The 27996-nt window shown below is 41.6% G+C and overlaps 1 protein-coding gene across 2 annotated transcripts in view; it reads right to left on the reverse strand.

Moving 5' to 3' along the window:
- Nucleotides 1-27996, reverse strand: part of FRMPD1 (FERM and PDZ domain containing 1) — a 97767-nt gene that overhangs the window by 20128 nt on the left and 49643 nt on the right. For both annotated transcript variants that reach the window (XM_055351534.2, XM_004048044.5), the window contains 5 exons: nucleotides 19011-19168; nucleotides 18089-18191; nucleotides 15204-15249; nucleotides 7405-7512; nucleotides 2250-2345 (listed from right to left, as the gene is read on the reverse strand). In XM_055351534.2, the coding sequence (XP_055207509.2) occupies nucleotides 2250-2345; nucleotides 7405-7512; nucleotides 15204-15249; nucleotides 18089-18191; nucleotides 19011-19168 (511 nt within the window). The remainder of the gene's footprint in view (nucleotides 1-2249; nucleotides 2346-7404; nucleotides 7513-15203; nucleotides 15250-18088; nucleotides 18192-19010; nucleotides 19169-27996) is intronic.

Here is a 27996-nt window from a genome sequence, read left to right on the forward strand (position 1 = left end):
CATGCCTGGCTAATTTTTGTATTACTAGTAGAGACAGGGTTTTACCATGTTGGCCAGGCTGGTCTCAAACTCCTGACCTCAGTTGATCCACCCACCTCGGCCTCCTAAACTGCCGGGATTACCGGCATGAGCCACTGCACCCGGCCCCTGGGTAATTTATTGCCAAGTTGTTGGTGATACAGAAATGCCTGGCACACAAAAAGTGTCAATAAATGTTTACTGGGTCAAATGACATATTCTTTTTCTTGATTTAGAGAAAGAGGGTTTTCTAATACAAGAACTTTTCTTCCCTTAGTGAGGGAAAGGGGAAGAGAAGTCACTGATGAGTGGACAGTAATTTTTCCTTTTTTCACTCATAAGATTTATTTATATCCACCTTTCCCTGTGTCGTAAACAGCTAAAGATTTTGCTTTAAAAAATTTGGCTATTACAGATAAATAAGATTAACCAGTATTATACTGGCTAAGTCCTTGTTCGTTTCCCCAACTCCCTCTATCATCTTAAGTTTAATTCCCCTGTAATGTGGGCCTTTATTGTAAACTACCTCAAAGTCCTTTTGGCCACCAAAGGGGAACTTGCTTTAAAAAAATCAACCCTTCTATTCCAATCCACTTTGATCAAAGATGATGAAAGTAGAACTCTTTGTCTAATCCATTTGCAAAGCTTCCTTTTTCTGCAGAATGGCAGAGTGACAAGATTCCAGCACAGGGTTCAAAAACAGACCAAGTTCGAAGCCAGTTATGAGCTAGCTGACCTTGACAGCTTTTGGGCCTCTTGGGCCTGTTTTCTTATCTGCAAAGTGGGGATAACACTAGTTACTTCACAAGGTTGCTAGGGCATTAAATGAGATCGTATACAAGAAAGTGCCCAGGAAGCGTGCCTGGCATGTAGTAAACACTTAAAGTCTATTCCTCCCTTGCCTTCCTCCTCTGGGCTTGGAGTTCCCCAGGTTCAGAAAGCCCTTCTCCAGCTTCTTCTAACTCACATTTAGGAAGAAATAGAATAGAGCATTTGGAGCAGCTGTAGGAATTGCCAAATGAAGGTGCCAGAGAGAAACACTGGATGTGTGTGTTCAGGTGTATGTACATTGTACATATGTGTGCATGCATATGCATGTGTGTGAATGTACTGTGCAGATGTGTGTGTGCATGTGTGTCTTGGCTACTGTTTGTCCCCTATAGCTGCATTGGCCCTCCTGAATCTGCTGTCCCCTTGTACCAGAAGAGCTGGGCTCAATGCTTCCTCTTACATGGTTTTTCATGTTTGAACAACTTTGCTTCTTCACTGCAGCCTCATTCTAACACTATTTACTCCCTTGTTCAAGAACTGCTAGCACCATACGCTATTATCTATGGATAAAACTCAAGCTCTATTGTTGCCTGGCATTTGAGGCCCTCCACAGCCACTCCTTCCACAAGAAAACAGCCTGTGTCCCAGTCCTGCTGGATGGTTTGCTATTTCCTGGGCAATTGCCATTTTTCTGGCTCTCTGCATTAGTTCATGTGACTCTCTGTTTGATATGTACCCTACCCTCAACTGCCCTGTCCCTACCGGCCCTTGTTGAAATCTTAGTTATCCTCCAAAGCTCAGCGCAGGTCCAGCTTCTTTCCCATGCCTTGTCTGAAGTCTGGACAGGCTGGAAGAGATGGTACTCTTCCCCTTGCACTTGGCCCTTATTTCATCCTGCCTTGGACAATCGAGCATTCCCTGAACGTCCACCCTCCCTCAACTAGACTGCAAGCTCCTGAAGATCGAGACCACCCCTGACTAAGCTCAGTAACCCCTCTCAGATCATCTCATATGGGGAAACTTGTGAAGTATAAGTTCAATGGACTTTAACCAAGAACAGAATAGGCAGCGCCTGGGCCTTTCCTGACATCTCACCTGGATTTTCGGCTGCTCTAGTGTTTGGCGTAGCAGGTAGAGTCACAGACAAATGGCAGGGAAGCCTGGTGGTTATGGGTGAAGGCTTAGGAGTTCTAATCTGACCTTTGGGCAAGTCACTTCATCTCTCTAAGTCCTGATTCCCACCCCTTAACCCCCACCCAGTTACGATGGTGGTAAAAAGACCATCTTTCTGGGTGGTCGTGCAACGAAATGAGATAACATGGTACTTGGCTTATTATTACAGGGGCTCAGACCACGGTGTTTGTGAGACCACCAAGGCAGATGCAGGGCAAGATGCCTGGGGGGTCCTAGCAGCCAGAACATTCTTCTTGGGAAAAGAAGTTCAAGTTTATTCTTAATACCTTCACGGTTGTGTTTGCCTCAAACTTGAAAGCTTTGGTCTGTCCATTCTCCAAGTATAGCTTGAGCACGTTGGGCATACACAGCAGAGAATTACCCTGGAAAACACAAGAGTATTGTTGTATCCCTGTCTTTTTTTATTCCTTCTGGAGACAGGGTCTCTCTCTGTCACCCAGGCTGGAGAACAGTGGTACGATCTCGGCTCACTCAACCTCTGACTCCCAGGTTCAAGCGATTCTCCCACCTCAGCCTCCCAAATAGCTGGGATTACAGGCACCTGCCACCACGACTGGCTTTTTTTTTTTTTTTTTGACAGAGTCTCACTCTGTCACCCAGGCTGGAGTGCAGTGGTGCAATCTCGGCTCACTGCAACTTCCACCTCCTGGGTTCAAGCAAATTCTCCTGTCTCAGCCTCCCGAGTAGCTGAGACTACAGGCACACACCACCATGCCCAGCTAATTTTTGTATTTTTTTTTTAGTAGAGATGGGGTTTCACCATGTTGGCCAGGCTGGTCTTGAACTCCTGACCTCAGGTGATCCACCCGCCTCAGCCTCCCAAAGTGCTGGGATTACAGGCCTAAGCCACTGTGCCCAGCCTAATTTTTGTATTTTTAGTAGAGACAGGGTTTCACCATGTTGGCCAGCTGGTCTCGAACCCCTGGCCTCAAGTGATCCGCCTGACTTGGCCTCCCAAAATACTAGGATTATAGGCGTGAGCCACCATGCCTGGCCTGTTGTATCCCAGTCACAGCTTTCCTGCCCCTGGGTATGACAAATCCTTGGCTGTCTGGACCTGCCTGGTTTGGAGAGTAGGATCCTCCCTAACCTCCTCACCATATCAGGGGTTCTTTCTTGGCACTTGGGAATTTCTCCAATGCACAGGCATGCTTTGTGAAGGGATACCCATGAGGACTGTTAGATACGACAAATGGTGGAGAAGAGTGAGCCCTTCCACGAGCGTACTGATAGCACTGCGCGAGCCTGTGCAATGTCTCATGACCATCAGCTCATGTTTTACTGCTGGCTGTACCCTTATGGGATGCAATTTGGCAAGCCAGATGACCAGCATGCACACTGTTCAACATGGGCCTTTCAGAGATTCTTAGACTCTACCTTGTAGGATTGGGGTGGGATGGAGAGGGTAGGGAAGCCTCTCCTACCCTCATTTTATTGCTGCATTCCCTGTAATGAAATATCACCAAAGGGCAGAGGGATGCGCTCCACTACATTCACCCCAATTATCACCCTAGATGCATGAGGTCCCCTAAGGGACTCTGCCACTCTCGTAGGGCTATTTGGGGAAAAGGCACAGGACTGGTCTGTGTTGGGTGGCCCCATGCCAGCTAGAACTCCTCGGATGGAGCAGGAGAGGGTTTTGGAGAATCTCCCAGCTCTCGTAAGAATATACCTAATGCTAAATGACGAGTTAATGGGTGCAGCACACCAGCATGGCACATGTATACATATGTAACTAACCTGCACATTGTGCACATGTACCCTAAAACTTAAAGTATAATAATAATAAAAGAAAAAAAGAAAAAAAAAAAAAAAGAAGTGATTCTGAGTGTTTGGTTGCAAATACAAAGGGCCCTTGGGGCTGGTGTCCTCCAGAAGCACAGAGAAATTTTAGAGTTCCCAAGATTTGAGCTAGAATTGCCCCCCTGCACTCATCTCTATAAAGAGTTTGGGTATAAAGCCTACACATGGTGAAACCTTATCTCTACTAAAAATGCAAAAATTAGCCGGGCGTGGTGGCACACACCCATAGTCCCAGCTACACTGGAGGCTGAGACAGAAGAATTGCTTGAACCTGGAAGGCGGAGGTTGCAGTGAGCCGAGATCACACCACTGCACTCCAGCCAGGGCGACAAGAGCAAAACTCCATCTTAAACAAACAAACAAACAACTTCCAGTTTTTTCAGATGAGAATATTGAATCTTCTAAATATAAAGGTGTTTGTATCTTCTAAGCAAGACTCACAATCATCTCTCTTTTTTTTTTTTTTGACAGAGCCTCACCCTGTTGCTCAGGCTGGAGTGCAGTGGCACAGTCTCGGTTCACTGCAGCCTCTGTCTCCTGGGTCTATAACTTATTTTAAAAAACCACAGTATTTTTATGGAGGAAAAAGGAAGATGTTCATATTCCAGTGCCATTTCACACTACATCAGGATGAGGGATTTCAGACTGCTTACTCTGCTGCCATCTTACTTCTCTGGCTCTGAGTGTTTACAAATCTTAATTTTGGGGTTTCCCAGTGGGAAATTTTTTCCTTAGTACTTTCTTTGTGATTTAAAAGGTTTACAAAGAATATATTCATAGCAACATTACATAACTACCACCACTTACTTTTCCCTAAGGCTTTTTCCAATTTTTATCTATATCTGTAAATAGTTTTTAGAGAGCTGCAATAATTTAATATGCGTGACTCTATGTTCATTTTCTACCCAATATGCATTTCATATACAATTTTTAGGTGGGCTTAATGTTCATAATTTTAATGGATTTATAATATTCTATTGAGTTGAAATATCAGAACTGATTTCACAATTCCTCTGCCCTAGACAACTGAGCATGTTTTTCCATTTTGGGAGCTATTTAAAATGTTGATACTATAGATATCTTTAAATATATGGATTTTCACATTTAAATTATTGTATAGACTAACAGGAATGCAATCTCTGGGTCATTTTTTATAGCAGTCATTAAATTTTGTTTTTTTTCCACTCAAAAAAGTTTAAGCCAATTTATAAAGCCATCAGTAGTGCATGACTATAATTACTTTCTCAGCATCAGGGCTTACATTTTTTCTCTATTTGTGCTCATTTGCTAAGTGTAAAGTTTTACTTTTTAATATTTTTTCTTTGTTTAACTGTGAGCAAAGTCAAACATATTTCAAATGTTGGTTTACTATCTCAGATCCTTCTTAATACAGTGATTGTGTATCTAAGGCAGTCTTATCATGTTCCAAGGGGAAAAGTTTAACAGCCAATTTTATCATCTTTGAAACACTTGAAAGGATGAATAGACAGGTCACAGGGATGAACTCTTACTTGTTTTGCTATCTCTGCCTTACGTGGCTGATGCAGACTCCCAAAGATTCCCTGAGGTGCCCCAACCTTCCAAGTCTTCCTGGAGACACCTTTTTAGAACCCTGTTCCTTTAAACTCCCCAATCAAAACTCTGAGCCAGTTTTGTAGCCAGTTCGGGTGAAAGTTGTCCTTATCTGGTCCCCTCAGCATAGACAGCAGTGAATGGGAGGTCATGGCCATTTTAACAGATCAACCAGGTGACCCTGTCCACACCTGTCATGCCTTTATTCTGTCCCTGTCCTGCTAGCTGGTTCTCACCCTCACTACTCATCACTGTGCATGACTCTTGAAATGAAGAGTCATGTGTTGAATCGGAACTTAATTTTTTTTTTTTTTTTTGAGACGAAGTCTCACTCTGTCACCAGGCTGAAGTGCAGTGGCGCAATCTCGGCTCACTGCAACCTCCGCCTCCCGGGTTCAAGTGATTCTCCTGCCTCAGCCTCTCAAGTAGCTGGGACTACAGGCACGCACCACCATGCCCAGCTAATTTTTGTATTTTTAGTAGAGATGTGGTTTCACCATGTTTGCCAGGATAGTCTCGATCTCTTTTTTTTTTTTTTTTTTTTTTGAGATGGAGTCTGGCTTTGTCGCCCAGGCTTGAGTGCAGTGGCGCGATCTCGGCTCACTGCAAGCTCCACCTCCTGGGTTCACGCCATTCTCCTGCCTCAGCCTCCCGAGTAGGTGGGACTACATACAGGTGCCCACCACCACGCCCGGCTAATTTTTTGTATTTTTTAGTAGAGACGGGGTTTCGCCATGTTAGCCAGGATGGTCTCGATCTTCTGACCTTGTGATCTGCCCGCCTCGACCTCCCAGAGTGCTGGGATTACAGGCGTGAGCCACCACCCCCGGCCGGTCTTGATCTCTTGACCTCGAGCTCTGCCTGCCTTAGCCTCCCCAAATGCTGGGATTACAGGCGTGAGCCACTGCGCCCAGCAGAATCTAAACTTAATTTTCTAAAGAGACTCAATCCAATTTCACAAACGTGACTCAAATACTGCCAACGACAGGTGTTTTCTAAGTCATGCATTAGGCCTCCCACTGGCCCCTTCCTGAACAAGTCCACCTTTCTCACTCAAGTCTATCTAAAGGTGTGCTCTATTAAGTAGCAGGGCAGGTAGAAAATAAGGGCTCTGTAGATGTGGACCAGGTCACCTGGATCCTTTGTTAAAATGGCCTTAGCCCCCACCCCCTGTGACTCCCCCAGCCTTTGCTGGTCTCTATGGTGAGAAGACCAGAAAAGGACAAGTTTCAACTTTAAAGTTTCAAAGTCTAATATTAAGAAATTCATAATGGCAATAGTTATAGACTACTGGGGGAAAATGTATAAATTATGAATAAATGAGCCTTTTATCCAACACTCCACATTAAAATCAAACTCTAGCCAACATTTTCCCTTTACAAATTTGTCTTCTGAACCCCCAACCCTGGGTCTCTCCATATCAAAAAAGACTAGACAGCACATCATAGTGAAAAACCAAAGAACCAAAGTCACATGGACCTGGGCTCCTGCATTTTCTCGCCATGTGATCTTAGAGGTTAAGTCTCTTAATCTCTCTAGGCCTCTGCTTCCTCTTTTGTTAAAACACCTCCCTTGCAGGGTATTGTGATGTCTAAGGACTGTACACACAAAGTTTAGGTCACATAATAGAGGTTCAATAGATGATGGACTCTTAAAAATAAAAAGGAATCCCATCACCACCGGCACGATTATCAATAGATCACCTTCAGAGAGGATAATAAATTTGAAGATGCATAATGAGAAATTAACTATTGGAATTTGTCGAAATTTCATGGGCAGAAGAATGGAGTCACAGAACAATAGAGGGCCAAACCCAGTGCTCTTCTTCCCAGTCCCCACCCATGGCCCAGAGCTCCCACCAGCAATCCCAGTCCAGGGTCTGTAGGCATCTGACTGGGAGGGTGCACAAAGCCTCTTGCAAACACACTGCATTTCCTCTGCACCCTCTCTGTTCTGTGGAATTCCAGAGGTTCAGGGAGTTATGTGCCAGAAGGCAACTCGCCAGCTTCATAAAGAGTAATTTCAATCCCTTGACTAGTGACACACCTGGCTGTGTCCACTGATGAGCACTTCTTCAGCAAAGTGCACCTTCACGGGGTTGGTCTTCAGTCTGGCTCTCTTCTCCTCGGTCAGGAAGGACGATTTAGGGACTCCCTGAAAAACATTAACATGATGCATTTTGGAACAGTGCTTTCATAAAAGCCAGGTATATCTATCTACTCATTTCTTAAAAACAGAAACTTTGATAGCTGTTGCAGATTCAATTTAAACCCACAGGAAAGGATGATATCCCATTATAGGTATTTTCATAAAATCTAGGGATCCCAAGCCAGATAATGTTCTCGTGTACCTGAGAATATTTGGACATTCAACATGGTAGCAAAATAGCTGTGATACGATGAAGACAAAGAGTTCTGGCCTGTGAATGGGACTATCTGAATTCCAACTCATGTTTTACTGCTCAATAGTTGTGAGAACTATCTCAAACTCAAATTTTTATGAAAGAAAACCAGGTACGTGTGTAAAGCACAACAAAATAACTGTGTGACTTGGGTCCAGTCCTTGCCCCTCTCTGGCCTTCAGAGTCTTCCCATCTACACAATATAGGAGTTAGACGGGGTTCCCTGAAACTCTGACCCTTATGACTTACCCTTGGCCCGACTTTGCTCTTATCTTTTGGAAGGTACCCTCTTTTCCCAAAGAAGTAAAGAGAGTCATCACAGGTTGGTATGAGTATATGGTGAAGACTTTGGACTAGATTGTATCAGGCCAACTTGTGACACTTGCTGAATAGCATCTTACATGATCTTCTAGACCAACAGGCTGTGACCTTCCTGGATGAAATCCTGACACACTGTTTTCCAGCCTAACATCCTATGTTCCCTTGGTGTGGACAGTCCTTTAGACCAGCCTCTAGAATGTTTCCATGTGTAAAAGTACCAAGATGAAACTCTGGGCCACGTTCTGTGAAGATGGGAGAAGAGATACATAACAACAATCAGGGAAACTGTTGGAAACAGTGTTCATAGACTCAAATACCAACAGATCAAAGCCATGAAGTACATGAAGTGAACAAGTTGCCCTGAAATTTTAATGCAAAAAGATAAATGTGATTCTCATGGGTAACTAGAACCTTGGCATGACAGGATTCATGACTATGACTCAACATCTCAAATATATAATTTGCTTTAAAACAAAAAAAATTAGTAGAAAAGCAGGGAAATAATAATGTTTGCAGAGAAGAAGTACACCTGTAGAAATTACAGAAGGGATAGGAGGAATAAGAGAAAGAAAAAGTTCCAACCCAAAATTAGTGATAAGAATATCAGATTGCTTCGAATGAGCTGAATACTCCCATACCACTTGAATCTAGGGGGCTTGTGGACCTATAATATGTAACAGTTGGTATCTATCATCCATGGAACAGAGAATGGAAGAAATGTTAGGAGACTAAAGATGGTCAAATATCAAGTTTTCCGGAAAATGAACATGGAGGATTTAGGAAAACACATATTGGTAAGTTTGTCGTTAATTCTTGGCAAAATCAGGCTGTGTGCAGTGGCTCCTGCCTGAAATCCCAGCACTTTGGGAGGCTGAGGCAGGCAGATCACCTGAAGCCAGGAGTTCGAGACTAGCCTGGCCAACATGGCGAAACCCCATCTCTATTAAAAATACAAAAATTAGCTGAGCGTGGTGGTGCATGCCTTTAGTCCTAGCTACTCAGGGGGCTGAAGCAGGAGAATTGCTTGAATCCAGGAGGTGGAGGTTGCAGTGAGCCGAGATTGCACCACTGTACTCCAGCCTGGACGACAGAGCAAGACTACATCTCAAAAAAAAAAAAAATATATATATATATATACACACACACACACACACATATATATACACATACACACACACACACATATATACACATACACACACACACATACATACTATATATATATATATATATATATATATATATATATATATATATTCTTGGCAAAATCCAAGATAAGAGATGGTCAGAGAGCTTTTAGACAGTGATCACTAACAGCCAATATGGAGTTACCAAGAACAAGTCAGAACCAATCAAGTTCATTTTTCCTTTGAAGATAGAAGTCCATATTGGTAGACCAGGGTTCTATGGATATAGTAGTATTCCTTTATTCTTGCAAAGCATTTGATAAGGTCTCCTATAATCCCCCTGTGGAAAAGGCCAGATGCAGTGCCATGAGGTGGATTCATAAACTAGTTGATATATATACTCAAAATAGTCCTGATTTCTAACTAAGTAACTTAGTCTCAGTCCTCAACAGTGATATTTAGCAATGCCTTGGTTGAAGCCAGAGAGAGTGAACTTGCCAAACCTGTGAAGGACAGAGCTGCAAGGTGTCATCAGATATCAGGCAGCAAGAATTTGGGGGGCAAGGTCAAGGAACTGGGAATCTAAAAGAGGGTGCATGAGAAACTTAAGGACCAGAGATAGCTATGGGTCAAAGGCCAGGAAATCACTAAAAACAAATATAAGAGGGTATAAGGAGCTGGGCTGTCAAGAGCTGCAGGGAACAAGATAAAGTGAGTGGTCAAAGCAACAGGTACAACCACCAACCCCCCAAAGACTCAAAGGAATAAAAAATCAGGGGCAGAACAGAGGAGAGATGCAGAGAGAAAAGGAATCTGCAGGAGGAAAACACTGTTGTCTCTCACCTTCGGGAGATAAATCCTGGAAGAATTAGGCCCAGAGCTGGATCATGCTCAAGAAAATCAACTGGCAGGAAACTGAAGGAACTGGAGTAGACTTAGGAAGAGGAGGTTCCCTGACAGGAAGTCACTGGAGAATGACTACAGCTGTCAACTGTACAAATAAGCCTTTCAGCCCCACAATTCCCTGACTGTAAAATCTCAGCATGCCAGAACACTGGGCAAAAGCAACATGACAGGGATTCATGTGAAGTGTGGTGTTGAGCATCCAAAAAATCAATTGCACAGAATTCAATTCAATTGCACAAGCATGGAATTGAAGGGACGTGGCTTGGAAGCTATTCCTTTGAAAACCAGCTCAGTATTTAGGTGGTCACCAGTTTCACCCAAGCCGACAGTGTGACTGAGCCTGCAAAAATGTTAACCCAATCTTGGGCTTTACTAGCGTTCTTGGTGCATGTCCACTCCCCATGGTACTCAGCATTGGTTGGTCATTGGTGGAACTGTGTTCCTTTCTGGGTGCCACTATTTGGGAGGGTCACCATAAAATTGGACTCTTGTCCCAAAAGCTCTCAGAGAAGTGAAAATTCAGAAAAACCCATCTATGAGGAATGGTCAACGGCACAGTTGTTTAGCCTAGAGAAGGTCACTCTTCCAAATCGTTGCCATTTCATACAAAGTGGACTTGCTCCGAACTACTTGGTGGGAGTCACAGGGAAGAAGGGCCGTTCTTACATTTGGAACCACCCAACCATGAAACTGGCTGCTTTGGGAAAAAAAAATGCTGACATGAAAATGCCCAACACACAGGCCCCACTGTGGCTCCCGTACTTTCATACCTGAGCATCAGCTCTGCTACCCTGAATATCTTGGCATCTAGAACATATTATAAACCACCTACTTACACCCACTTCAGCCATCTAATATTTTAAAGAGACAATTCAAAGGATATGAGCTACTCATTATTCTAGAACTTCTAAGCTCTCTCTGGATTCTAAATTAATTCATCAGAAAGCAGCAGACCTCAGCTGATAAAATCTCTTTGTGCATGTTCTTCGCTGAACTAAGAGTTAATGTTTAAAAGGGCACTGAAAAGGGACACGTTGGAAAACATTCCTGTATCTTTTGGCAATACCCTCTGCCCTGGGCTACACAATGTCACTCACGAAGGCAGCAGGGTTTACAGAGGTACAACAGCGTAACACTAAGGAATGTGGGTTCCGGAGTCTACCTGGAAAACAACCCAGCTTCACTGATTTCTGCATGTGAGACCATGGGGTCTCTGCGTGTGAGGCCCATGGCATCCTCATCTGTAAAAGGGGAATAATGAGTGTATCTTCCTCGTAGCATTTCCTTTTGGTGCAAATTAAATAAGACATTAAATACTGGTATTAATATTATTACAAATAATTAATGTATTATAGACAATGAATATAGACAATACAGATCTACAAATTTAAACCAGAACTTTTTTCATAAAATTCTACGTTCTAGGGAAGCAGTAATTAATGTTGCAACTGTGGATTTTATCATTCCTAATCAATTTCAAGTAATCTGAGGACTCCAAGAATCTACCACGACAACGAGGCTCCTTGCTAAAGCAAGACATATATGATCATTTTGCAATGTTTTTAAAATTCTTCAGGGCCAGGCGCAGTGACTCACACCTGTAATCCCAGCACTTTGGGAGGCCGAGGCAGACGGATCACTTGAGGTCAGGGGTTCAAGACCAGCCTGGCCAATATGGTGAAACCCTGCCTCTACCAAAAAATATAAAAATTAGCCAGGCGTGGTGGTGCATGCCTGTAATGCCAGTTACTCAGGGGACTGAGGTGGGAGAATTGCTTGAACCCAGGAGGCAGAGGTTGCAGTGAGCCAAGATCACGCCACTGCACTCCAGCCTGGGTGACAGAGCAAGACTTCATCTCAAAAATAAATAAAATAAGATAAAATAAAATAAAATAAAATAAAATTCTTCGGAGCAGTTCTGGTGAGAGGCCCAGGAGCAGGCTAGCCAATATTTAGGGCATTTCTCAGAGGCACTGGTGGCCACAGACTGGGCTAATGCCAGTTCTCCCTGAGAGACCTCCAGAGCACATTCCTCTCTTCCTGGAAATCTTGTAGGAATCTCAGGAGTGGTACTGGACACATACCAATTTTCACCTTCCCATACTTTTTATTATTTAAAGGATTCAGCTCTATGCTGTTGCCCTTGCTCCCTACATTAAGTATTTCCTTTTGCTCATTTCTTGGAAACAGATCAGGAAAAAACCTGCCTGATTAAGATTAAGCTACTCTCGAATGAGATGATAACCAGCTAAACAAAAAGGACCTAACACCTTCACTACCATTTATACTGATTAGATTTCCCTGTTTCCATATTGGTTTCATATTATTTAATAGACAAATTCTGTTAAGAATAGAAGAACTTCCATTTATCGATACATAAAATACTTGGTCTGACATATTTATGGCAAACATCTTCATCCTCATTAGGTAGGTTTTTTCCTACTCTATTTCCAAGAAATAAAAACAAAAGATAACATTTGTCAAATACAGAGAGGAGACAACAATTTCTCTGCTTTCTAGTTTATGAAGTGTTTGGACCACAGAAGGTTTATATTTTCATGTAATCAAATCACCTTTGTTCCACTGTGCTTCCTTCCACGCCCTAAATGCGTAGGCAACCTTTCTACAGCCTATGACCAGACAGACATCCATCCATATTGTTTGCATTTTTAGAGTTGAGACTGTATTTTTTCCAAATACTTAAACAAATGTCCAAGTTTGATTTCTTGAATAATTGCCTTTTCTCCCACAGATTTGGAATGCTATGTTTTTCACAAACTATATATATATACACACACACTATATATAGTTATATATAAATGGGCATATATATATAGGTCTCTCTATATATATGGTCTCTCTCTCTCTCTCTACATATATATATATATATATATACATGGTCTCACCTTGTCATCCAGGCTGGAGTGCAGTGGTGCGATCTCAGCTCACTGCAGCCTCGACTACCTGGGCTCAAGCGATTCTCTCACCTAAGCCCCTGCCAGCTATAATCATTTTGTTTTTGTTTTTGTATTTGTAGAGATGGGATTTTGCCATGTTGCCCAGGCTGGTCTTGAACTCCTCAGCTCAAGCTATCTGCCACCGTCAGCCTCCCAAAATGCTGGGATTACAGGCATGAGCCACTGCACCCAGCCTCACATACTATGTTCCTATACTAGCATCTACTCTTGAACTTTTTATCTGATTACATTGACATGTTCAACATTTCACCAATATCATACTGTTTTAATAATTGTAGCTTTGTTCGTTTTTAAATCTGCCTATCAAGGCCATCCTCATTATCCTTTTTAAAAAAGGTTTTCTTGAGATAAGTCTCACTTTGATATACTTTGTTAAATCCAAATGAAAGTCCCGTAAGAGTTTGCTTGAATTTGTATTAAGTATATATATTAATATAATAACTGATATATTAATAATACTTAGTCTTCCCATCAAGGAGCATAGTATGTATCTCCTTTTATGTTATTTTTTTATATATGTCAGTAATAGTCTAGTTTCCTCCACATGAGACTCCCATATCTCTTTCCCTTAAGGTTTTTGTATTTTATATAACTTTTGTCTTTAAAGAAATAGCTTTTGGACTTAACAACATTACAATCTTTCTGTTTCCCAGAGGATCATTTATATTTTAATTTTTATTACTTTATTCTGCTTTATGTTTGTTTTATTAATCTTTTCTTCTAACTTCTTGCACTGAATATTTAATTGATTTACTTCTGTATTAAATGATAAAAACACTCAAGGCTATGAATTTTACTCTGAGTATAGCTTCGACTGCACATAATTAGTTTTAAGAAGTACAGTTCTGGCCTGGCATGGTGGATCATGCCTGTAATCCCAGCACTTTGGGAAGCCGAGGCAGGTGGATCACCTGAGGTCAGGAGTTCAAGACCAGCCTGGCCAATGTGGCGAAACCCTGTCTCTACTAAAAATACAAAAATTAGCTCAGCATGGTGGCAGGTGCTTGTAATCCCAGCTACTTGGGAAGTTGAGGCAGGAGAATCACTTGAACCCAGGAGGTGGCGGTTGCAGTGAACTGAGATCACGCCATTGCACTCCAGTCTGCACGACGGGAGTGAGACTCCATCTCAAGAAAAAATAAAAGAAGTACAGTTTTAATTTTCAATTATTTTCTAAATAGTCTATAATGATAGTTTTTCTTTTTCTATTTGACTCAATCTTTACTTAGGAAATTACATTTTTATTTCCAAATGGCTGAATGGTTTTTAATTGAATTTTTAATAGTTATTAGCTTCTATTTTATTATATTTGGAAAAAGGGACCTGCACAGTTTTTCATTTGGGGAATTTATTGAGTTTTCTTGGTAGCCTGGTATGTGGTCAATTAAATTAGATTATTAAATGCATTATTAAAATTCTCTATGCCCCTCTTTTTTTATTTTGGTCTATTTGTGGCCAAGGCTAAGAAGTACATATTAAAGTTTCTCACAATGAAAATTTTCTATCAACTTTTGAAAAACTATCTCCTTAGTAGTTTTTCCTTTGAAAATTTGATTATATACTTTCCCTAAATAATACATAAGGAGCTCCTCGGCCTGTGGTGGTTTAGGATTGCCGCTTCCTCCCTGTGCATCATCTATGCCACACCTTGCCGTGTGGTGAGCCTCAGAGCTGATAAAATACTTTCATATCCAACATCTCATTTGGTCCTTCTAACAACCCATTAAACAGACAAGGCAGTTATTGTCATGACCTCTATTTTACAAAAGTGAAAACTGAAACTAAATGATTTTCCCAAAGTCATACCACTCAAACCTGTCTTGAAACTCCAGTTTGGTGCCCTTACCATCATCCTACTGTGCACAGCCATAGGTCCATCTCCTCAGCTGGACCATAAATTCTTGAGGCCTGCACCATATCTGTTTCCTCCACAGTACTTGCATGGAGGAGGTCTTCAGATAACATGGACTGACTGGCCACCCACTGCCGGGCAGCTGTCACCCTCCACCCTTTGCCTTCCCCGCTTACTTTATGAGGGATATCCTCTGGGGGAACAGGGTCTTAGGGCCAAGAATGGTGAAACTAACACACAGGACATAGAAAGAGATTTACCGACGTGCAGCGAACAACTGTGATTGAAAGAGAATCTTCTGCTTCCCTGAAAAAAGAAAGAATAAAGACAAAAACATTTAGTCGTTCTGCGTGATGGATGCACGTGCATGCATACGTGTGTGAGCATGTGTGTTAGGGTCAAAAAGACTGGCAGAATGAGTATAAAGCAGCCTCCTTTGCCTTAGCTTTTTTGGCTCAGCAAAACTGAGAAAGATATTGGGAAATGCAGCAACCTGCAAAGGAACTTAAGCTGACCCAGAGAGCTCCTCCCACCTGGAGGGAATCTTCGTAAGTTCACCTCCACCATCTAGTCTATATCTACAGCCACAACATTAATTAAGGCACTTAGCCTTAATTTAGTCCTATACAATGAAGAACTCATCCAGTGACAACCAGCTAGATTTATGTCCCCCAATTTTTTTTTTTTTTTTAAGACGGAGTCTTGCCCTGTTGCCCAGGCTGGAATGCAATGGCACAATCTTGGCTCACTGCAACCTCCGCCTCCCGGGTTCAAAGAATTCTCCTGCCTCAGCCTCCCGAGTAGCTGGGACTACAGGCACCCGCCACCACACCCAGCTAATTTTTTAGTAGAGATGGGATTTCACCATGTTGGTCAGGCTGGTCTCAAACTCCTGACCTGGTGATCTGCCCACCTCGGCCTCCCAAAGTGCTGGGATTACAGGTGTGAGCCACCGTGCCCAACCCAAAAAAAATTTTTAGGAGAAAATATGGCAATAACACAGATAACTCAGGTTGCTATTTCACAAAACTCAGGCTAAACATTTCACTAAATAGAATGAATGTCTGTGGATAACGTTTATCAGATAAAAGCCAAACAGTTTATGGTGTTTGGGCACACAAAGTCAGTGTAATGAGCCCAATCATATAATCAAGATAGTAGACATCTTTGTCTTGCATTATCTCTTAGATTTCAAGAGTGATCAAATCAAGCAGATAACTGCTTAACCTCTACTTCATATTAGCGGGCAGAACAGAGAAAATCGATCATATTTTCCTTTCTCTTTGCCACTGCTACCATGGAGAAGCAGTTTGCAAAATAATTTCATTTGACTTCTTGCAATATGAACATTTAGGCCAATTGCTGCTGGTGTGTTATTTCCTCAAATGGATAAACTCAACCCAAGATGTCTAAGTGTCTAGGGACTTCCTCTTTTCCATTTTAAATGAGAACAGGCCTTTTCTGAGATAAATCACAATAAACCCAAACGCAAGTGCTCTAAAAGGACATACTGGCCTCATAGCTATTTGGAGGAATTTGAGATGTTTTCTTGGCATTGTTGTTGTATCTTTTTGTTTTGCTTTGTGTTTTACCTTTTACACGTGACACTGAATAATACATGCTGGTTTTAGACACTGGGAACTAAGCTTAAAAAAAGTAAGGCGTCCTGGGATTCTCACATGCAAAACACAGCAGAGGGTACAGATGCACAGCACACCTCAAGTCATGCATCCCTGCTCAGAAGCCTTCAACTGCTCGCCCTTCCAGGGGGAGAATCACACTGAAACATGCTGTGCTGGCATTCAAGACCTTCTATCATCTGGACTTCACCTCCTAGAACTTTTCTCCGAGCAAACTGAACTGCTCAGCAGCCCCTACTTCCCACCCGGTTGCTTCTGTTTACCTCTTTGCCTGAATCACCCTTCACCTCCATCTTTTGGACCAAATTTTACCCAGCATTAAAGACACAACTGAAATATTTCTGGGCCCTTCTCTGTTTTGTCAGCCTACAACTTCTGCCCAAGTTGGAGGACTCTCCAGCATTTACAGTGTATTTCCTCGGCTTTTCTTTTCTTTTTCTTTCTCTTTTTTTTTTGAGATGGAGTCTTGCTCTGTCACCCAGGCTGGAGTGCAGTGGTACGATCGTGGCCCATTGCAACCTCTGCCTCCCGGGTTCAAGCGATTCTCCTGCCTCAGCCACCCGAGTAGCTGGGATGGGAAGACCACTTGAGCCCAAGAGTTTGAGACCAGCCTAGGCAACATAGCAAGACCCCATCTCAAAAAAAAAGGGGGGAAAAAAACAATTAATACCACCCCAAAGCCAGATCAGCCATTCATGAAAAAGCACAAACTGAATTTTATATATATATATATCTTCAAGTTAGCTTTCACCTACCTCTGCTTCTCGTCTGTCTTTATACTAGTCATTAGAACAATGTTGAGTGAAAAATTTAAAAGCCAAAGCTTCATGTGCCCTTAAAATGTCTGCTTGTCCTCTTCACTCCTATCAATGGCACTCCTCCGTCTTAAAGTCTGGGTTGCCAATTCCCAGCGCTAACCATATTCACTCATTTAACTGAGCACCCACTGAGCCCTGGTCTCAGGAAATCATTGTCTAGGTAAAAAGCGAGGCATTTTCATAAGTCACAATGACACCAGACAGAAGGTTTGGAGGTGCTACATCAATGAAACTACATATATGCCAACCAAGATGCACCTGCAATTATATTTAAGAAGATATATCAAGAGGGATAAAGAAGAACAGATTTGGTATCAATTTAGTTCAATCTTTGGCATATGTTACGACGTGCCTATAAATCCTTAGAGGGTAGGGCCTGTGGGTTATTTATGATCATTACATTCCCTGCATGCTTAGCACGGTGTCTTGGGCATAGCAGGGCTTTGACAAATACAGCACTCAGTGCCTCCCAAGCTCTTTTGTAGGCAAGTGAGAGAGAGTGGACTGTAACTGCCACTAACAAGAAGCCGTTTTAATAGATCGAACTCTAAAACGAGGCTGTTTTTGCTGCTTTAAAGGAGACTTAGCCTTATTAAAATCAGGGGATCAGTTATGCCATTCCTGTTGCCCATCTTTGTTCTTTGATAATCTGTGCAATTCTGTAGATGATGGAAGACCATTTAGTACCTGAGAATATCGACTGCTCGTTCCCAGGAAAGGTCTTCAGCAGGCTCATTGTTCATTTGGAGGATCTGATCACCAGGGAAAAGCTTGCCGTGAGCAGAGCCTCCTGTTGGACAGAAAATAAGTAATTGGTGCTCATGCCGGGAGGACCCAGACTCTATGTGTAATAGCGGCACAGTTAAATGGCAACCTGATCCAGTTCCCAGGGGCACTGGCTCACTCCGCCGCCTTCAGTCAGGCTTGGGCTCATGTGGATCTTAATTTTCCTGTTTATAAACCATGGATAATGTACCTATCATCTATCACCAACTTCCAGGGATGTTAGAAGACTGTCCTGAGAAAGAAAACTAGCAGAAACCTAAATCAATAGAGTTGGCCAGTAAATCTACTCCATTCATCTCTAAAAAACTCTGGTGTGTATGTGTAGTAAATAGAAATCAATACATTTTAACAAATCCCAGATTAACACATCTCAATTATGAAAACAAGCACTGGACTTTCCCCACCTGCTCCTCTCCATCCTGGTACAGCCTGTATTTCACAAGGTTCAAATGAAAACAAATCAATGGTTTATATTACTGTCTGACCAGAAAGTATCCCCAGCTAGGAGCGTGTGGGGTTCAAAGAGGAGGGCTAGCTTAGCCAAATACTTTCACTGCCCCTGACACCAGCCAGGGAGCCAAGGGTGGGCAACGCCCTAGCCAAGGCCAGTGGGAGCCTGGGGTTTGGAGCGGCAAGTGCACTTGAGGCTTCCTCCCCAGCATCAAAGTAAGGTGCAAAGCCCAAGACAGAATTAGGTGTGCCTTTTCTAACTTCCCAGGTAGGATTTTCTGCATTTTGTTATAGGATAGAGAGATCGGGGAGATTTGGGGCTATTTCCCCTTAAGAAACCAAACTCCTTTCTCATTTCCCAGTCATCCCCTACCTGCTGTGACAGCCACCACTGTAAGGGGAAGGCTCTCAGAAATGTGAAATCCGTAGTCCTGGAGGAGGGTGTCTTTGTCTATCTTTACTGTGTGCCGCACAGGGATGAGGGTCTGAGTTGGGTTCCTGGCGGGCCCATCAGCTGCAGCAACTTTAGCCCTGGAAGAGAAGGAGTATGTAAAAAAGAGAAAGAGAAGACTCTAGTTGTTGGTCACGAACTGGGTCAGCCCTAAGCATCATGGAGAAAGATGCAGAGCTGAGCAGACACCAATTCTCCTCTTGAGACAAATAAGACACAAACGCCACTAGCAGAACTTAGGACTGTCCTCTAAAAGAGAAGTCGTATTGCCAGGCATTCTTAATGAGCTAATGCTAAATATCTAGAAAGCGCCCAGGAAGTGCTATGGACACACAGAGAAGGGGGAGAGCAGTTTCACCTTTGTAGGGCAGGGAATAGGGAATCAGGGACGCATCTGGTACTTGGAAGAGGTGGCATTTGAGCTGCACTCTGAGACATGTCTAGGGTATACCTATACAGCCCAGATCCTGACACACAGAAGATATTCAATAACTGCTGCTGAGTGAATCAATGAATGGATGGATGGATGGATGGATGGATGGATGGATGGATGGATGGACGGACTGACAGAAGAACAGGCAGATGGGCATCCCAGGCAGGACATACTGCTGGAGTCAGAGGTACAGGAGAGGAAAAACATGGCGGTGAGCAGAAACAAGGAGTTGTCAGGTTCAGATGTTTGATGATGGATAATTTTATAGCAAGATTTTGTCTTTGGTGATTTTTTTCTTTGTTTCTTTATGATGAATTTTGTTTCCCTTTAAGCTTTGTAACTGCAAGGTTTCCAATATAAAATCTCGGATAGCAAGGACTCCCTCTATATCAACTTTTAAAACATGTATGTTCCTTAAAAGCAGGAAAGTAATATTTTCTATCTCTCAAAGAGAGAAACCACAAAGTGAGTCACAAGTTATTTGTCATTCGTCTGTGGCAAATGATTTTTCCCTCTAACAGTCAGTGGTTCTTTCTGAGGAAGGTCAAATAGTGATGGGATGAGGTGTTTATTGTCATTATAAACAACAGAAATGTGAACGAGTAACAGCTGTCTTGGGGCTCTCCGGTTAAGGTCTATCATTTATTCTCATCCATTTACCAAACACTTTCAGGAACCCTGCCTAATGCAATAGGCCCTCACTTATCTGAAAATCATCTCCCTCTCATTTATAATGATCTCCAGTTTCAACAAGGATCCGGAAATATGAAAAACTGTCTCACAGAGCCAAAATGTAAGTGACAAGCACAAGTCCAAAGTCTCGTGTACACTATCCACCAAGGATCCCCCCCCAGGCCCTGACTTAGAGCAAATTTAGGATCTGTATGAATAGATGACCCAGCCCACACAACCTAGAAGCAGAGGGAGTCTTTCTTCTAGGCCAGCATGCAGGTAATACTGAGCTGGAGCAGCAGAGAGACCTAATGAGAGGGAAGAAACAGAAAACTGAAAATTCACACTAAATAAAGCCCATAGCTCTTCCTGATTTTTTTTTTCATTCTTTTATTTATTTATTTATTTATTTTGGGAGAGGGTCTTACTCTGTCACTCAGGCTAGAGTGCAGTGGCATGATCTCAGCTCACTGGTTCAAGCGGTTCTCAAGCCTCAGCCTCTTCAGTAGCTGGGACTACAGGCTCTTGCTACCACACCCGGTTAATTTTTTGTATTTTTAGTAGGGATGGGGTTTCCCCATGTTGTCCAGGCTGGTCTCAATCTTCTGAGCTCAAGTGATCTCCCTCTCAGCCACCCAAAGTGCTGGGATTACAGGCAGGAGCCACCGCACCCAGCCTATTCCTGATTTTTTAAAAAACATTTAGAGCTATAAAAAGGTTTTTCTAAATGCAATAAATAACACTCTATACTAAAAGTCAAAAATCAACATTTGACATTACAGGTGCAGTGCCTCATGCCTGTAATCCCACACTTAGGGAGGCTGAGGCTAGCTAATCACTTGAGTCCCGGAGCTCAAGACCAGCCTGGGCAACATGGCAATACCCTGTCTCTATTAAAAATACAAAAAAATAGCAGGACTTGGTGGTGTACACCTGTGGTCCCAGCTACTCAAGAGGCTGAGGTTGCAGTGAGCTGAGATCATGCCACTGCTCTCCAGCCTGGGTGACAGAGCGAGACTATCTCAAAAACAAACAAACAAACAATTTGGTGTTTTATTTAATGTAGTAGGATAAATGCTAATAATAGTTATCAGGGAAGGAAAAATGACAAGAGGAATAATGAGCACAGGAATGGAAAAGTACCATCTTATTATTTTTTTTTTGTTTTGTAGCAGATGACATTCACACAGAAAATGATGAACAAAGAAAATTTTTAGTGCCAGAAGATAAGTTTAGTGGAGATGCAGGATAAAAACACAAAACACAGCCACAAAAAGCATTAAACAATTCATTAAAAGCAGATTAGCTGAATGTACATTTGGTGTTAGGCATTCTTAATGAGTGAATGCTAAATAGCTAGAAAATGCCAAGAAAGGATTCAAGTAACAAAACTAGTGATGTGTACTAATGTAATTCAGGGGAAGAAGGATTTATTCAAAGAAAATAATATAACTTTCCTTAAAGCAATAAAGGAAAACACAATAATTGGGTTAAAGTTATGCTGGGTTCCTGGATGGAAACACTAAGTATCAAAAAAAAAAGTTCTAAATTAAATAGAGATTTAATGTAATATAAATAAAAAATTCTTCCAGATTAAAAACAACTTGACAAATTGATGGTAATCACAGCAATAACGACAATAATAATTAATAACATTTATGAATACTAACTATATTTTAGGGAGTGATTTAACATTATATATATATATATATATATCTCACTCAACCCTCAAACTTTTGAGGTGGGTACAATTATTATTCCTGTTTTATAGGTGAAAAGACTAAATCTTGCTCTGAGAGATTTTAACTTGCTTAAAGTCATACAGCTGAGAAGCAGGTTTCAAATTGGTGCTACTTTCTTCAATAGGCACACTAGCACTGCTTCTAGAGCAGTGCGGTCCAAATGAAATATACACACCGCATACGTAAATTTAAGTTTTCTAATAGCTACATAAAAACAGGAAAAAAATAAGTGAAATAAATTTTAATAACATATATTTTATTTAACTCAACATATCCAAAATAGTATCATTTCAACTTGTAATTAATACAAAAAATTATTGATGAGAGATTTTGCATTCTTTCATATTAAGTCTTCAAAATCCAGGGTCTATTTTACACTTACAGCGCATATCGATTTGAACTCTAAATTTCTATCAGAAATACTTAGATTTCAGAAAAGTTACAGTTGAAAAGTAAGCACTCCTTTCAGACAAAGGCAATAATCAAAACTGCATAGTGTGGCTTTCACCAATGAAACTGAATAGAAATTCTAGAAAGTCCTTTAAGTGTCTGGAAGTTTCTTAAAAGACTAAACATGGTGTACAACATGATCCAGCAATTGCACTCCTGGGTATGTACTGGAGAGAAATGAAAATAAATGTCTACACAAAAACTTGCACATGAATATTTATAGCAGCATTTTCTGTAAATGTCCAAAAGTGGAAACAACTCGAATGTCCATCAATTAATGACATGGATAAATAAAATACCATATTCCACAACAGAATATTTGGCAATAAAAAGGAATGAAACATGGATGAATCTGGCTAAGTGAAAGCCAGTCACAAATGACCACATATTGTATGATTCCATTAACATGAAATATCTAGAACAGACTAATCTATAGAGACAGAAAGTAGATTAGGGGTTGTCCAAGGCTTCAGGGAGGGAGGTTTGGGAGGTTTGGGAGTCACTGCTAATAGGTATAGGTTTCTTTTGTGGGGGATGAAAACCTTCCAAAATGGACTTGTGACAGTTGCAGATCTGTGAATACACTAAGAACCACTGAATTGTACACTTCAAATGGGTGAATTGTATGGTATGTAAATTATCTATCAATAAAGCAGCTGAAAATAAGTAAATTAAAAAAAATCCTGAAGTGGGGAAAGCTTATAATACAAATATATGAAGAATGGGCATAAATACACATAGTACATACCCACATTTCACATGCTCAAAGCAAGTGAATTGACAACTCTCACATGAAGAAAGCAAGCTGGAAATTAACACAGAAAATGTACAACCTTATTAAAGAAGCACAACTGAAAGGGTTATGTAGTACTATTATGTGTCATACCAAATATGAATAAAAATAATAAGGCCCAACATGTACTAGTCCTGAGATTAAAGAATGACAATACAAACTGGCAATTCAATCTCTCTAGGAAATCATTGGTGAAACTGTACCATGAATTTAAATTTTAAATTTGATCTTCTGTTACCATTTTGACCGGTATTCCTTGAAGTGATGACCACAAAAGAAAAAATATCATATTATTTATCCTGGACCATGAGTTCCTAGAAGACAAGGGTGGCACCTATTCATCTCCATGTCTCCCATGCCTAGTAAAGTTCTAGAACAGAGTATGAGTTCAATAAACCCTGGCTCTTAAGTATTCAAAAATATCAATCTCAGCTTTATTTAGAATAGTGGGAAAACTCAAAACAACCCGATAGGGAATAGATAAACCAAACACAACAAAGAATGACCTTGAAGACTCTACATCAAAAAGTATTATGGGCCTATAAGCTTCAGACATACAAAGAAACACAACCTAGAAAATACCCTTCCAGAGCACTGTGTAAGCTATGGTTTACCCTTCCTAAGTGAGAACTGGAATTATTCTCCTCCTAATAATTCCCCACCACCCACAGAACAAAAGCCAAACTCCTCAACCTTGCCTTCGTGGACCTGTGTCCTGAGGCTTCAGTCCCTAGCCAGCATCCACCCACCACTCCCCTTCCCAGGCCTTCACTCCAGACTGAGCTTACCTCTAACAGTTTTACCCCTGGGCCTCGGCTCACACAACTGCCTCTGCAGAAAGTGTGAGGCCAAGTCAAGGTCCAGCTCAAAGGTCATATCTTCCTTCTCTGATGTCCTAGCCAGACGTAAGTTCTCACATCTTGGAGCTCTGACCCTCTCTTATGGCTCCGAGCATCCAAACCTTTATTTAAAGTTATCTGACTCCATATATTGTTACCCTTAACAGACTATTTATTCCTTGGAAACAGGAACCACATTTTATCCACCTCTGTATTTCTCACATTGTCAAGTGAAGATCTTTGCTCACGGGAAGCATCAGTGCTTATTGGGCAAATAAATGAGCAAAATACTGTACATATCTAATATGTTAGTGCTAATGTAGTTGTACCTCTAATATAATTAGCGAAAAGTGAAAATGCATATACAACCAGTAATAAACAGCAATTTGAATATAAGTAACAGAGATGAAACTTTGTCATTTTCCTTTATGTTTGCTCAACTCGATATATAGCTCAACCCTATGACTATTGCCCTAATCAGAACTTATCTTCTCCGTGTCTCAGAGCTCAGTAAATGGTATCATAAGGATAATGACAATTGCTCAAGCCAGAATCCCAGAGTCATCCTTGACTTTCCTCCGCTCTTATCCTTCAAATCACTCACAACATGAGAAGATCTCAAAAAGGGTCCATTTCTTTCCATCTCCACAGCCACCATTCTGTTTCAGGCCCCATCACCAGCCCTACTGACAGGTTTCTACTAGGCTGCTAACTGGTCTCCCCACTTTCCATTCTCATCTTTCCTGAATGATTCTCCATCTAGCAGCCAGACTGATTTTATAAACACAATTCTGTTCATGTGTCTCCCCTGACTGAATGGCATAATCCAAAATCCTGAATATGGCTTAATACAGCTCCTGCCCATCACTCCAGCCTCCAGGACCAAGTCATTCATTCTCTTTGATATTTTTGTTCCAGTCAAACTAGCCTACTCTAAGTTCCTCAAACACATTGGCCTTTGGACAAGCTCTTCCCTCTGTCTAGAATAACTCACCTGCCTCCAAAACACACACACACACACACACACGTACATGCGCACACACGCACACACACACACACACAATTTCCCCAACATATCCAATCATGCTGTCTACCTGCCCAACTCCTACTCAGTCTTCTGATTTTGGTGGAAATATCTCCTACAAAATGCACCTACAGACCAGTGCAAAGTCCCTTGTCCTCTCTGGACTAGTTTGTGTAGCAAGAACCACATATTTCTTGTCCCATGTGCTGAACTCAGTACCAGCCATAAAGTAGGGTTAATAATTGTTTGGAGAACAAAAGAAAGAACAAACCTTACTACAGGGTTTCAACAGAATCCATTTTGATGCTTTTCAAAATGGGCAGGCTCCGTTATCTTCCATTTGGCAGAGTGCGGTCCTCCACAATGGTGGACAAATGACATTGCACTGTATTGACTAATCCCTGGACAGTGTCAGTGGCTTTGGCCCAAAGTCTGGATTTGACATTTTCCCCAAAGGCCATGTTCTAGCTTTTGTTTGGAAAGGGATTAACCTAAGTACATGACCAAACCGTGGCCTCTCCTCATAGAGAACATTTAATATTGACAGTAAGCTAAAGGAAATGATCTCTGTAACGACATTTCCTCCTCTGAAGCATCTTATAAATATCAAACTAAGCACTGATCTCAAAACATGTTTCTGCTGCCTTTGTAATCGTTTCAAACCATAAATGTGAGGTCATTTCTGTGATCTTACACTGGAAGAACAGAAGCCCTACAGTTACACTAATGAAATTCCTGCCAGATAACTGGATCTCCCCTAAGGTAGAACCAGAACAAACATGTTACATTTATCATGAAAACAGTCTCACATAGATGAATTCTACTTTTCATAGCTCACAAGTTTATATTGAGCTGGTTAATAACACTGAAAAGGAAAACTACCAGATGGATACTGATTGCACTTCACATATTCTCTGGCTTTTTATCTGCTCTCTGATATGTTGGAAAATGTATTCTACCTCTATCCTGTAACAACAAAGCATTCACCTCCGAGTTCCAGCAGGATGTGGAGAAACAATTTTGAATCTATGTTTAAACACTTTATTATGTTCAGCTTGAGTGATTTTAAAAGCTAAATCTGGTATAAACTGGATTTCATAACGTAAAGACTATTCAAAGAAACCAGAAATAGAGGCATCAGTCTGTACCAGAAGGAAATGTAGCATGTAATCACAATCATAGGACTGTGCTTGTGGTTGTAACAGTTTCTAGGGGCCATTCACTGTGGAGATTGTGAGGGTAGTGCTCCTACAGTTGAAAGGAGAAATTCTTCCATTATTACTTTAAAAACAGGATTCAGGAAATAATGGCAACTCTGCAGATGTAGTCCAGGAGCCTTTCAGACTATCCTCAAATCTCTCTACTTTTGCCTATGGGTCAAGACACAATAAAAAAAAATTGGTGCCTAAAAGGGTCTTTCTACACCATTAATAGTATTAGAAAGGTCAACAGTATTAGAAAGGTTTTTACAAAACCATTCTTAAAATTAGTACATAGACTGCTTATAGTTGTAATAACCAAGTAAGTTTGGAAAGTGTGTAAAACCAGCAGCAAGGGCTTATGACACTAAGATGCCAAAATGTGTGTATATGTGTGTGTGTGCGCGCGTGCATGCATACATGTGCATGTGTGTGCCTGTGTGCATACATGCGTGGGTGTGTACACATGTATGCATGTATGTGCCTTGTGTCATTGTGTGTGTAGACATGCATGTATGTTCATTAGTATTAACATTCAAGACAAATTAAAAGAAATCATCTTTTCAAGCCCTGAGGATACAACCAAGCAGTGAAGAAAGCACGATGTCACATTAAGTTCTTTATGCTTCTTTAGATCTTGCTCTATAAAACTAACATTTCTAGATTAAGCATAAGAGAATTTAGTAAATCTTGGTGGGGTGCGGTAGCTCATGCCTGTCATCCTAATACTTTGGGAGGCTGAGGCGGGCAGATCACTTCAGATCAGGAGTTCAAGACCAGCCTGGGCAACATGGTGAAACCCCATATCTTCCAAAAATACAAAAATTAGCCAGGCGTGGTGGCGTATGCCTGTAATTCCAGCTACTCAGGAGGCTGAGGCACGAGAATCACTTGAACCCGGGAGGTGCCAGTTGCAGTGAGCCAAGATCACAACACTGTACTCCAGTCTGGGCAACAGAGCAAGACCCCATCTCAAAAAAAACAAAAAGAGAGAGACAGAGAGAATTCAGTAAATCTCATGCTTATTTGTTTTAATAGTATAATAAAATGATTCTAAACTTCATATGACAGAATAGGTGGGTAAGACTAAAAGCACTGAAAATGGAGAGTAATAAAAGCTTAGTTTCATAGGTAATGAGGCTGGTCACGGTGGCTCACGCCTGTAATCTCAGCATTTTGGGAGGCTGAGGCCAGTGGATCACTTGAGGTCAGGAGTTCGAGACCAGCCTGGCCAACATGAAACACTGCCTCTACTAAAAATACAAAAATTAGGCCGGGTGTGGTGGCTCACACCTGTAATCCCAGCACTTTGGGAGGCCGAGGCGGGTGGATCACCTGAGGTCGGGAGTTCGAGACCAGCCTGACCAACATGGAGAAACCCCGTCTCTACTAAACATACAAAAATTAGCCGGGCGTGGTGGTACATGCCTGCAACCCCAGCTACTCGGGAGGCTGAGGCAGGAGAATCACTTGAACCTATTAGGCAGAGGTTGCAGTGAGCCAAGGTTGCACCATTGCACCCCAGCCTAGGCAACAAGAGTGAAACTCCATCTCAAAAATAAATTTAAAAAAATACAAAAATTAGCCAGGTGTGGTGGTGCATATCTGTAATCCCAGCTACGCGGGCGACTGAGGCAGGAGAATCGCTTGAACCCAGGAGGTGGAGGTTGCAGTAAGCCAAGATCGCACCACTGCACTCCAGCCTGGGCGACAGATGGAAACTATATCTCAAAAAAAAAAAAAAAAAAAAGATAAT

This window comes from Gorilla gorilla, chromosome 13 (assembly GCF_029281585.2).
Source record: "Gorilla gorilla gorilla isolate KB3781 chromosome 13, NHGRI_mGorGor1-v2.1_pri, whole genome shotgun sequence".
Lineage (NCBI taxonomy): Eukaryota > Metazoa > Chordata > Mammalia > Primates > Hominidae > Gorilla > Gorilla gorilla.